General features: G+C 36.1%; 1 protein-coding gene across 1 annotated transcript in view; it reads right to left on the minus strand.

Annotated features, from left to right (window-relative positions):
• Nudcd1 (NudC domain containing 1) overlaps positions 1-12683 on the minus strand; it is a 56180-nt gene extending 43497 nt beyond the window's left edge. The window contains exons 1-2 of the mRNA XM_003479850.5: positions 12445-12683; positions 5147-5301 (exon numbers count right to left, since the gene is read on the minus strand). Coding sequence (XP_003479898.1) covers positions 5147-5301; positions 12445-12562 — 273 coding nt within the window. The 5' untranslated portion in view covers positions 12563-12683. The remainder of the gene's footprint in view (positions 1-5146; positions 5302-12444) is intronic.
• Positions 12684-12792: the final 109 nt, after the last annotated feature.

Genomic DNA, 12792 nt, shown 5'->3' on the forward strand with positions numbered 1-12792 from the left:
CCTAAGTTTGCCAAATGTGCCTTTTAAATTGTGTGGCTACCTTACTGTTTCAATGTACATAACAAATTCTAACTACTCTCCAAAATTCTTTTAAGGTGACATCTCCAGTAAGATGATATTTCATGAAACCTTTCCTGAACAATGTATCCCTTAACATTTGCCATACTAATACAGCACCTTATTGCTACTTCTGCTATTGCTTTTAAATAAAGTATTTGTGTACATGGCTAGTAAGCAAATAGAACTCAATAAACATTTGAGAAGTTTTTGCTATCATAATGGAAAATTATCTCAACAAACAAAATGAGTGTTTCTTCAAGCGGATTTTTTTTCTAGTAAATATTAAGAAATGGAAAAAACTGGTAAAAAAGTTAACTAATAAAAATAGTATCAGATAATTATTCTTTCCTACTAAAGCTTTCCCCCAAATAAAATACTTAAATAAGTATTTTATTTACTTAAATAAGTCATTTAAATACTTAAATGACTACCCCTGGGTTTTATGGAAAAATGTTCCTCTTTCAACAACAAACTATTTCAATTCTACTAAAAACAAAAACAAACAAAAAAGCTTTTTCTAAGAGAAAAAGGAAGAAAGAAATAAGATTTCAATGACAAATAATGGTGGGAACATCTAAAGACTATAAATCCCATAAGTAGGTCAAATTAATTTTAAGTGTATGATGTAAGTAAATTTGAAACATTATTCAGAGGATAAAGAGCAAAACAGCCACTTGGATTTAAGTTGCCTGAATCATCATTTTACGAAATGAACAGGTCATGAGAAAGACAATGAAAACACAATGCCCATATTAACAACTCACGGTTTTTCTTTAATTTTATTTAAGATGCATTAATATAAAATATTTTTCCTCCATTGTATTTAAGCATAAAAACTTTAAGCAACTGTTTGGCAACAGTTTTACAATTTATACATTTAGAGTCAAATGATAATTTCAGAAATATACTCTAATGAGATTAGCAAAATTTGCTTGTCTGCCAGCAAATTCAAAGGCTACAATTAGAATACTACATTCTATAAGAAATAGTAAAATTATTATAACTGAAAATTTAAAAAAAACCCTCACATTCTCACTAATGCTTTAGGATTTACATAATAACATAATAAAGTATTAGAGTGAGCCTTAAAGATAATCTTATCCAACTGTCAGACTTGCTTTTGCCAGAGAATTCTTTCTGTAGAAAATTCCACATAGAAATGACTAACACACAAGCAATTAAGGGGACTTTAAGGGGTGGTTGGTTTTGCTTGCTTATGCAACAACAAGGAACCTTCCAGGGCTCAGAGTTTCATAGACAACACTGCTTAAGTTTATTTTCTCATGAAGACATGGGAGCCCAAAAAGGGGAAGTGATTTGGCAAATGTCACAAAACATCCATGGCAAAGTCAGCTCTAAAACAATACACACGGATACTAGTATGGTAGAGCTGCCATTAGAAAATATTACAGATTGGGCAGCGTAACAGTAACTGCTCATAGTTCCTTATGTTATAACCACCATATCAAGGTTCCACAGGGTCGGCTGGTGGGGAGGCTCCCCGCTTGGCTTGGACACCACCCCTTCACTGAGCTCTCATGTAGCTTTTACTCAGAATGCACATGTGAAAAGAGCTCTCTTCTCAGAAGGCTAAGATGTTATTAATTAGTTCTTGCTTTTATGATTTCATTTAATTAATCTTACCTTCCAAAAGCTCTATCTCCAACTAAGTCACACTGAGGATTAAGTCTTCAGCATAAGGATTTAGAGCACACAATTCTGTCAACACCAAAAATGTATACCTAGCAATACATCATTAATGTGTTCCTAATATAATAAAACTACAAATATTCTCTTGTCTAAGAAACTAGAAGCCCAAATAGAAATAGGTATTTTCTTGGTAATTTTTAAAATTTTCACTCTGTTAACATGCAAATTTTAAACATACACCAGAGAAGGTAGAAAAATATAATAAACCCTCATATACTCCTTGTACAGGTCCAATAGTTACCATCAGGTTATGCTCAACCTTGTTTCACGCACACACACACGCACACACACACACGCCCCTGTATGAAGAAAATTTCAGTCTATCTGAAGTGTTTTGGTATCTATCTAAAAAGGACTTTAAAGAAAAATTCACAGTACCACCACCCTACTTAGAAGCAACAACAATTCCTTACTATCATCAAATATCTAGTGTTTGAATATTCTACTATGGATGCTGTATTATCAGCAAACTTGTTTAAGTGAATGACTCCATCAAATCCAAATGAGATAAAGGTACTCAATCCTTCCTTTTTCCCTTTTCATTCTCACATTTACAAACACAGTAACTTGCTGACACCAGCTCAGGAATTCTGCAATAAGTACCTTGATATCAGACGTGGTAGGAACACAGTACTTTACACCACAGAAACTGGTAAACTCCACAAGCAGCCCTCCACCTTCCACCCAAAGATGCAGTTGTTGGCTCTTCTTGTTCCACATTTATTCGTGTTCTACATTTACCAACATGCCACCAAGCAAATATATGTTCATTTGTACACCATATTTATAACCAACTATATGTGAACCCAGTCTAATTTTAAGATTAGGGAGAAGATATACAAGTTAACACTAAGAATAAAACTTCAATCTACATTTTAGTTTGTCAGAACCAAGTAACATCTGGAAGATACCATGCAGTAAGCCTTGTTAAGCTGCCTGTCTCTACTGAACAGTAGTGAAAAGAATGGAGCACACTGGAACACACCAGTTCAAATCTGGACTCTGCCGTCTGTGGACTTAAAAGTTACCTCTGAGCCTCACTTTCCCCCACAATAAGGTGGCTGATGCTACTACCATGTCTTCATATGTGCACAATGGCTCCCACCTGTCCAAGTTTTTTTATACAACTCACTTTTTAATTTTATAGGTATTTTAACATCATCCTTCATCTGCAAGAGGAAATTTAAGTAATAGATGCCTAGATCTACTATACCCTTTCTGATAGATCACATTCATTACTCTGCAATCTGTTACCTATACGTTTATTATTATCTTTGCACCTGGAACACATAAATACCAGAATATACATCACAATGTCTGCAAAGACTTAGTTCTTTTTTTTGGTATCAGGGATCAAACTCATGACTTCACAGTTCCCAGGCAGGCACTTGTGCCACTGAGCTAAACCCCTGACCCCATGTAATCTTTCTTGAATAAGAAAATTGGGAGAATAAAGTTTTGTTGCAAATATGATACAAGAAGTTACACACATGCACCCCCGCACCCCATATCTATCCAGATCAGAGCACGGCAACTAATAAAGATGTAAGTCCCATCATTTTAGCTGGCTAGTATGTGCAGGCTTCTATTATAATTCTAGCTCTTGTAAGCAAAAGTGACTGATATGTAAGAGAATAAGAGGACAGCTTATGTCACCTCTGCTCCAGTAAGAAACAATCAGAATTTGTCCACTGACTGTCTTAGGTGTTTGGAGATATGTGGAAGAAGAAATTTATCATTACCAGAAATGCCTAATTTCTTCCCTAACATTTTGAGATAAACACTGCATCAATACAGAACTCATAACTGTACCTGGATTAGAACTGTAGGAAAGGTCTATCAAAACGCAAAGTCAAGAGTAAGAACAAGCTTTATGTACCTATTATGTATTTAACAAATAACCATTTTGCTGGGTGCCAGAATTACAGAAATATAACAAAGATCTATGGCAAACTACACTCTGTAAGTCAATTGTAGCCCATTATCTGCTTTTATTGAAACACAGCCACATATACCCATTTCTAAATGTTTACTGCTATTTTCTTACTAAATCAAAAGTGAGTAGTTATAAGCAGACACCGGCTCATAATTCCTAAAACATTTGGTCTTGCACAGTAAAGTTTGGCAACCTCGCCATGGAGTTCATACCCCACATAGTTCTGTCAATAGTATGAATATTCCTGGAACAGCAAAAGAAGGAAGGAATGAAGAAATGGTTACCTGGGATTTAAGTGAGGATGCTCTAGGAAGAGGTTATCCCATGGGACAAGCCCCATGGCAACAGAACTACAGGGTTTGTCTCAGGAGCTGCAAGAACTGCTAGACTACGGCATCCAAAATGGTGCAAGACAAAGTCGGAGAGAAACATTATGAACTGTATGTGCCAGGTTGAAAAGTTTTTATTTTAAGAATATTTATTCATCACTTCATGTTTGTACTTAAAACAACAACAACAAAAAAAACTACCACCTCTGGAAGGCCAAACAAAAAAGTAATAAAAAAGTTCTGGGGAAATGAGAATGCATGCTGAAGACAGGACAGCTCAGAAAAACCTCACTGGATGCTTGTCATAATTCTGTCTTTCACATCACATGAACACCTGCTTCTTCTAAAATTACATATTTAAAACTATGGATATTGTCATGAAGAAATAAAAGACAAAGATTGTTACACTTAATAAAGAAGCAAGAGCCAACCATAAAGAGCACTGATAAAAGAAAAAGAAAGATACCAGTACCAATGTTTAAAAAGCCAGCAGCGACTACACAGCAATGACTGTATCAACACTGTACAAAAAAAAAAAAAAGAATTTTAAGCCAAAAATTATTAGGAGTCTGTAGACGTAGGATATTTCATAATGCTAAAAGGATTCAATTCATGATGGATCAAACAATGCTAAATGTTTGCACCCAACTAATATAGTTTAGAAAGATGTAATGCAAAAATTAACTGAAAATAAATAGACAAATCCATTATTAAAGTTCAGGATAATACCTAACACAGGAAAAGCAAATCTAACCAGTTATAATATACAAATTCCACCAGAGTGGTTGCCCAAAAGTGGGGATACTAAATAAAAGTAACTACCATGATGGTGCCTGACTGTAATTCCAACACTCAGGAGGCTGAGGCAGGAGGATTATCACAAGTCAAGACCAGCCATTGTCTCAAAACAAAGAAAAAAATTACCTCAGGAAGAAAGGAACAATTATAATTGAATTTAACAGAAATTAGCCTTACACATATGATATGCTTCATATATTAACAGAATACATATCTCAGTTCATTGAATATCAGATTCAAAAAAGAAAATTAAAGATCAAATACAATTGGACAAATTACAGTAGACATTTAAAATACTTTATGTCTTTCTTACCAGCATCACTGCTAAATTCATAATTCTCCCAAGGTTATCAATGTAGTATACACTGTCTTGATACCATGAATCACAGTGCAGGTAATTATACATCCCAAAAGCATGCATGTGTTCCAGTGTATATTGGTCGTCTCGAAGTTTTACTTCTGCCACAGCTGAAACACAAAACGAATAAACACAATCATCAAGTTTTACCTCAGATCACTTCTTTTTACAAGACAAAAACATTACATAATGCCAATCACAAAGGCCTTTAGGATATCATTATATGATTCACTCATGTCTTTTCTGTACCTTCCCCTTTTCTTTTTTTCTTTTTGTCTTTTTAAGACAGGTTCTTGCTGTGCAGTTCAGGCTGGCCTTGTGCTTACTTTGTAGCCCAGGCTGGTCTCAAACTTGCAAAGATCCTCCTGCCTCAGCCTCCCGAGTGCTGGGATTACAAGCATGTGCCACCATGCCCAGTTTAACTCTCTTTTGTTTAGGAACCTCTTACAGTATGAACAAATAGAAAAGAAATCCAAAAATAATGATGGGTTCTCCATTCTGGGCAAATAATGAGCCCAACCTAGAATGTTTTTTATACTTTAAAAATGTTTTTCTATTATGTAATTCGTATTTATCACCCACTAATCAAATAAGCATGTAAGTTTATATAATTTTAATGTAATAAATTTATTATAATTATACTGTGATGTTATAAAGAAAAATTATGGGTACCACAAGAACACATAACATACAGAATTAATTTACTAAGGGAGATAATGAAAACTTTCCAAAGATGCAGTCAAGATACAAAAGGTAAGAATTTAAGAAAAAATATATATCTACACATCCACATACAATTTTTTATTCATTCTAGGAAAAATGAAAACAGGCAAAAGTAGGCAGGAAAACTTGTGTTCAGAGATCTAGAGGAGGCTGGCTAGTAGTACAGCAGCACACGGGAATCCAGAAGACGCCTGAGAGGCTCTCGCGGTCACTGAGTGTGACTGCAGGTTCGAAACACTTCACAGGTAGGTCGTGATTTTCTAAGCCACTGGTAGAGGTTGAAGAAACTACTGTGTAACTCAAAGAACTGTGTATGTGATAAGAAATGGTTGGAAAAATGTGTTTTACTGATGAGGAACGGTTTGCTAGCACCACTGTGTGGATGATGCTCATGAGGCAGGAAAAGTGTGTGGTGATGTAACAGCACAATGCACTGATACTACACAGAAAGGTAACAAATGCATTTTCTTCATTTGTTGAAATTACAAACAAGCCAGAGGTTTCTTAGCCATTTACCGAATTACAGCACCTTATTTGCAGACACACACAGAGGCAGAAGACCACTGTTAGGAGTCCAGAGTTTTAGTTGTTTCATTTCAACAAGGTAATTTACATGATTTAATGTGAGGCTAATGTGAGGCTATGGCTATGTTAGCAGAAAAAGTCTACTCTCTGGCCCTGAATGGAAACTGAAAAGCTGCAATTATGTTTATGTTGTCAATCATCTTGAGTGTAAAGTATAGAGCCAGAGCACCTGAGGAAAGAAAAGTGGAGTCCAGGGAATGGAGGTCATTTGTAAAACCCTCTCAAGAAAGGCAGTAGAGGGCAGGCAGGCTCTCACCTGGATCTTTGAAACGGTTGAAGAGGAACTCTTTTACAGAAAGTGACTGTAGTGAATGTTTCATTAGAAAAAGACTTTGCTAAAAAAAAAAAAAAAAGTCCTTATATTGTAGTCCTTCATAAAAAAAAAAAAAAAAAAAAAAAAACTCTAGGTCTCATGAGCAGGGATTATCTCCTAACGTTGATCACCAAAGCCTTATAGAGCCTCAGAAGCCTTTAGATTTTTGTTCAAAAGTTAGTTACTAGAAGTCTGTTGTGTAGCAGACCCTGTACTTGGCCTTGGGCATACACTAGCAGGTAAAGCTGACCTCATTCCTACCCTAATAGTGCTTACAGAGACAGTCACTATGGATTGTTCTCTCAATATATACTACTGTACTGAACCACATAAAACTGCCAATATTCAATCTAGTATTTCTGTAAGTACATTAGTGGGTTTTTTTAAAGGGTGGGCGAGAAAAGCAAAAAATATTCCCTTATAAGGGTCACGTCTTGAACCAGTCATCTTCTGCAAAGTCTTTTCTTGTACTTATTTACTTTTCTATCTGTGTTTGAAAGTTTAAAAATGTAAAAGTATGGTACAAATTTGTATAATAAGTTCTGAAGCAAGACTCAGGGAACAGGGCAGATCCGGCACCTGGAGCACTACTGTATAAATTGTTTTCCACAGCACTCCTGAGATCCAAACATGGCCATCTGGCTCTCTTCCCCATATCTTTCTTGTGTAGCAGCAGATACGAGTTTCACAGCAATCTCTACACAAATACAATGATCATATGGTTCCTTCCCTTCCTTTATTCCAACGACAGCCTAAATCTTCACCAACTTAAGTTCCTTCTGCTTTGAAGGGACAAATAGCCTAGAGAGACCACATAAAGTATTCCAAATATTCAAAATAAGTAGGGGAATAAAGATGTAAAAAAGATTTAAATCAAGCTTCTAGAAATTCAAAATATATCTAAAATAAAAATATACCAGATTAATAAAATTAACACTGCAAAAGAATAAGATTAATGAAATTAAAGATATGAACATGGAAACTATTCAGAATGAAAGAAAAAGAATGGGGGGAAAAGAAAAAGAGCCCTCAACCTTTGGCAATCCATAAAAAGGTAAATGGCATCTTCAAAGGAGAGAAGAGAGAGGGAAAAAGACCTAGACAAAGTAATGACCAAAATGTTTTCCAAATTTGGTGGCAACTATAAATTGTTTATAAACTCAAAAAATCCAAATTACAATAATCATAAAAAACCACTCAGGCATAACATCACCAAATTACTCAAAACCAATGTAAAAGAGAAAACTCTTAAAACAGCCATAGGAAAAGGCATGCTACGTATAGACCAACAAACAGAGGACAATGTCAGACTTTCCAGCAAATACAATATAAGCAACAAGACTGATGGACTAGCAAGGAGAAAGCTGTCAACCCAGAAGTCTATGTAGGAGAAAAGTATCTTTTCAAAACCAAGGAAAAACAAGTGTTTTCAGAAACATGTTTTCAGAAGCTGAAGGCATGTATCACCAGAAGATAGTAAAAATATTAAGTCACTCATGGAAAAGGAAAAGTTATACTACTTAAAATACAGATCCACATAAAGGAATAGCAACCATGTGATTGAATACAGTTTTCCCCATTTAAATCTCTTTAAAAGCCAATTTTCTATTTAAACAAAAAAACAGTAACAAAATATTATGAAGTTTTCAATAACATGTAAAAGAAAATGCATAACAGCCAACATAGACATGCGTAACAGCCAATAACAGCCTAAAGAATCAGAAAAAAGAAATCAAAATACAGTAACATAAGGTTCTTATGCTTTATATTCAATAGCCTACTATCATTTAAATTTCTATTATACTACAGTAAATTATATACTATATACACTAAAAGGATCACTATGATAATAAACAGCTACAGCTACAAGTCAACAAAGGAAAGAAAGCTTGATTCAAAAAATTTTCAATACCAAAAAAGGCCGAAAAGTGAGAAAATTACATTCTTCTAAAGAGTATGTGGAATAAACAAAATAACAAACCTAAACAAATCTATGATCACATTAAATGTAAACAGTCTAAGAGAGATGGCCAGATCAGATTATAAAGCACTATTTTTACTTAAGAAATCCATATTAAATAAAAATATACAATTAGCCTAAAAGTAAAAAGATGGAAAAAGTATACATGATAAAATTACTCAAAAAGCTGATGGGACTAATATTAGACAGAATTCTAAGCAAAAAACATTGCTGAAGATAAAGGTCATTTCCTAATGATGAAGGGCCAATTTACCAAAAAGACAAAATAATAAATAACATTTATACAGCTAGTAGCAGAACTTCAAGACATGATGTTAAAAACTGATAAAACTGTAAGGAAAACCAGAGACATTCACAATTATAATTAGACATTTTAATACTTCCTTGTGCAACATAATTACACTGTGCAAAAGAAGCCAGACCAAAACTCAGTGCCTAGCGTATGATTCTGTGTATATACGATTCTAGAAAATGCATACTAATTCAGAGTGGCATAAAGTAGATCAGTAGTTTCCTAGGCGAGAGGGAATACGGGAGGTACAGACAATCGTTACAGAAGGGCATAAGGAAATTTGGGGGGGGATTACAGTTGAGTTTAGTATCTTGATTATGGTGATGATTTCAAGGGTAATAAGGTAAACTTGCTAAATCGTAGCACACTGTCAATTATAGCTTTGTAAAGCTGCTCAATGTGTCTGTGATACAAAATCACCAATTACCAATTACTCTATACATGCTCCAACTCTGGAGATTTTAAAAAAAAAAAGCACTTAAAATGAAGTATCCACAATTCACCAATATAGAACTGATAGTCTTGGCAGAGAAAACAGACAATGAATGCTACAAAGTCTGCTAAAGCCTATGAAGTACTGGTTACTGCTCGAAGTATAAGGTAGATTCCAACTTGTCCAGGCTTTCCAGTATGGGTTCTAACTGAGTAGTGAGGAAGACTCCCTGAGGAAGTAACATGTACACCAAGACGCAAGAATAAAGCATGCATTAGCTAGGTGAAATTCAGGACGGAAACATGCAAAGATATACTAAGTGAAGATTCCAGGGAAAGAATGTCTACAGATAAATGCTCAGACATGGAATTGCTGCAGCACAGAGAAATTATAATTTTATGAAAAAGATTTCTGGAACAGAAAAATGCAATTATTGTTTATACACATCCCTCTAGGACAATTTGAGTTAAACTTCCATCCAGCTCTCTGACCAAGAGACCAAGTCTTCCTCGTCACACCTTAAACACAGTATTTCCTACATGACAGGAAGCCACCAAACATTTGTGAAACTAAAGCGAACTCCTTGGGTTACAATAACAGAAAAAAATTGCTAGGAGCCCTTCAATAACACCTTACTATTTCTACTAATGATAATTTTTTAAAGAATTAAAAATCATCCTCAATTTGTTTTCAAATAATTCTTAATCAATGCTCCCCCAACATAAACTACTGCAAAAGCTTCCATCTTCCAAACTCAACCTTTACAAAGCCTGAGGCTATTCAACTGTTCGTTGGCCTTTATACTTAAAACTCACAAATAGCCTACTGCTTCTAATTGTGCATTTTTAAAAACACTGAGTCTAAGACCAACATAGTTGAAATAGGAGCAGGGAGGTGTAACCTAGTAAGGTTTTAATAAAAGTTACGGTTTTCAATGTAAAAAGGTATTTATTGTGAGATTTCAATCCTTATTATGTTAAAATATCTATTTACAAAAAGATGAATATATGATAATTTTTGAGAAACACTTCTACTTAGCAAATTAAAAGCTTGGCAAAACAGGACAGCTGAAGTTTATCTTCATTGGAATACCCATGAAAAACTGTCGGAATCACAATTCCCAATGGGTTGAAAAGGCCAATGGGTCTTTTGCAGTCTAATGCCTCTCACCTTTCAGGGGTTTGCACCTGCAATATAAGACTTGAATAGTGTCCTGCATAGAACTTACTCTTTCTTTTGCTCATGTTTCCAACTCATGTTACTATCTAGAACTGCATTTGCCAAGAGTTAGGGAAAAAGTCATACCCAAAAGAGAAACATGTAGTTTTCATGTAGCTCACAGTCTAGTGGAAGCAATGTCTATCAAATAATTATGAAATAATTAGTCTCATGGCTAAATAGAAAAGGAGCTCTAAAGTGAAGTCAGGAAGGTTAGGAGACTATTGATTTCAGGCAAATAACTAGCATAAAGACATGAATGCCAAATGTGGCATTTAATGCACTTGCTGAAAAAACTGGATAGAACCAACAAAGAAATACACTAAAGATGACTCCAACAGGAACAACTACATAGACTTGCAGTAACAATCTCAACTTTTATGCCTCTCCGCTATGGCATTTAGTACATCCTTTCTAAACTGAGGAGGTTTGATTATTTCATTTGGGTTGGCCAACAGCACAACAAACAACGCAGGATGCAGAACAGAAAAAGACATCGTTACCGCCTCTAAAAGCCTAAACTATTCTGCTATGGAATGAGACCACGTAGTGGAAAGCAGAGATTAGATGAAGGACAATAGTCTGTAGCCAGGGAACTACCAAACTTATGAGGAAGTCAAGATCAGGAGAATGGCTTAGCATACCCAGAAGTAAACAAACGTGTGGATGAGCTGAATCAGGACTAGAAGAACCACCAAACCTTTGTGAGTAAGTGCTTTTTCATTGATCCCTGAATTCTGAGTTTCATCTAATTTTCAGTGAATTAGCTAACTCAACAGGGATGTATCCTTTACTGATAAAACATGGCTTTAAAACAAAAAAACCCAAGCAAGGTGCAAAAGAGGGAAAAGCAAGTTCATTTTCTCATATGCAACTCCCACTATTCTTTAAAGTTCAGCTTAGATATCAACTTCTCCAGGAAGCTTTCCTTGATCCACATGCTGGTTCAGAAAGACACTCAATATTACCACTGTATTTTGTACACATCACTATCACTGATTGCCCACATTATTTTATAATTATTCAGACACTTCTTCCTCACCAGACAATAGCTGTGTCATGCACTGGTCTATGTCTTTTCTTGATATCTTGTTACACAAAACGGCCCTTCAGTGTTTGTATTTGAATGTATTGTTCGATACTCTAATGTCTAACTGTAGGTCAACATTTCTCAAAATGTGACCCCCAGACAACATGCATGAGAATCGGTAGAAGATTTATGTTAAAAACTCAGATCCCTAAGCTCTCATCATCATTTTTAACGAAAATGTAGAACTAAGTAGTAATAGTGTGATTACTAAATCACTATCTCTTGAAAAATTTCTAGCGACTCTCTGGACAACAGTCTTTAGCGTAACCTGTGTAACTGAAAATGTTCTTTGTCCAAAACGTAGCTACTTTTCTAAGAAATGGCTCTGCGTCAGAGGAAACAGGAGTTGGGGTTTCTCCAAGGAGGTGTGGCTTCTCGGGGAACACATTCGCGGACAAGGCTCGGAACGTCCCAGGCCTGCCCTGTAATAGGGTCCAGCTAGTAAATAGCACCGCGGGGCTCTGGGATGGCCACTCCCGGCGTACCCAGGCAGGAGGGCCATAGGAAGGCAGTGATACCTTGCTTGATCGCAACAGAAAGAAAAAGCGGGAAGGTTCGGGACGATGGCAGCCAAAAGGGGAAAGGAACGGAGTGAGAGGCGGCGCCGCTGCTTCCCACCTGCATCAAGCTCCAGCTGGTAACAGGGCAGCGGCTCGAGAGACAGCTTGTAACCCTCGAAGCGGGGGTCCAACAGAGGTCTCTTCACCCGCAGAGAGCAATTAGCTGCCATCTCCATCACCTTCCAAGATCCTAGCGTAAGAACTAATAAACCTGTTAACAGGTCCGCGCCTAATTCCGCTGCCTAAATCTGTGAAGCAGCGTGGTTCTCATCCCAAAAAGCACTGCGCTTCAAATGCCTTCTGGGAAATGTAGTGTCTCTGGGGAAATGGCGCACGTTGCATGCTGGGTGACGTAGTTTTCCGAGAATTTCGAGTCCAAGCGTTGGCACGGTCTGGACTCTCTTAC

The sequence above is a fragment of the Cavia porcellus genome, unplaced genomic scaffold, assembly GCF_034190915.1.
Source record: "Cavia porcellus strain 051 isolate PalLab524CR breed Dunkin Hartley unplaced genomic scaffold, mCavPor4.1 scaffold_10, whole genome shotgun sequence".
Lineage (NCBI taxonomy): Eukaryota > Metazoa > Chordata > Mammalia > Rodentia > Caviidae > Cavia > Cavia porcellus.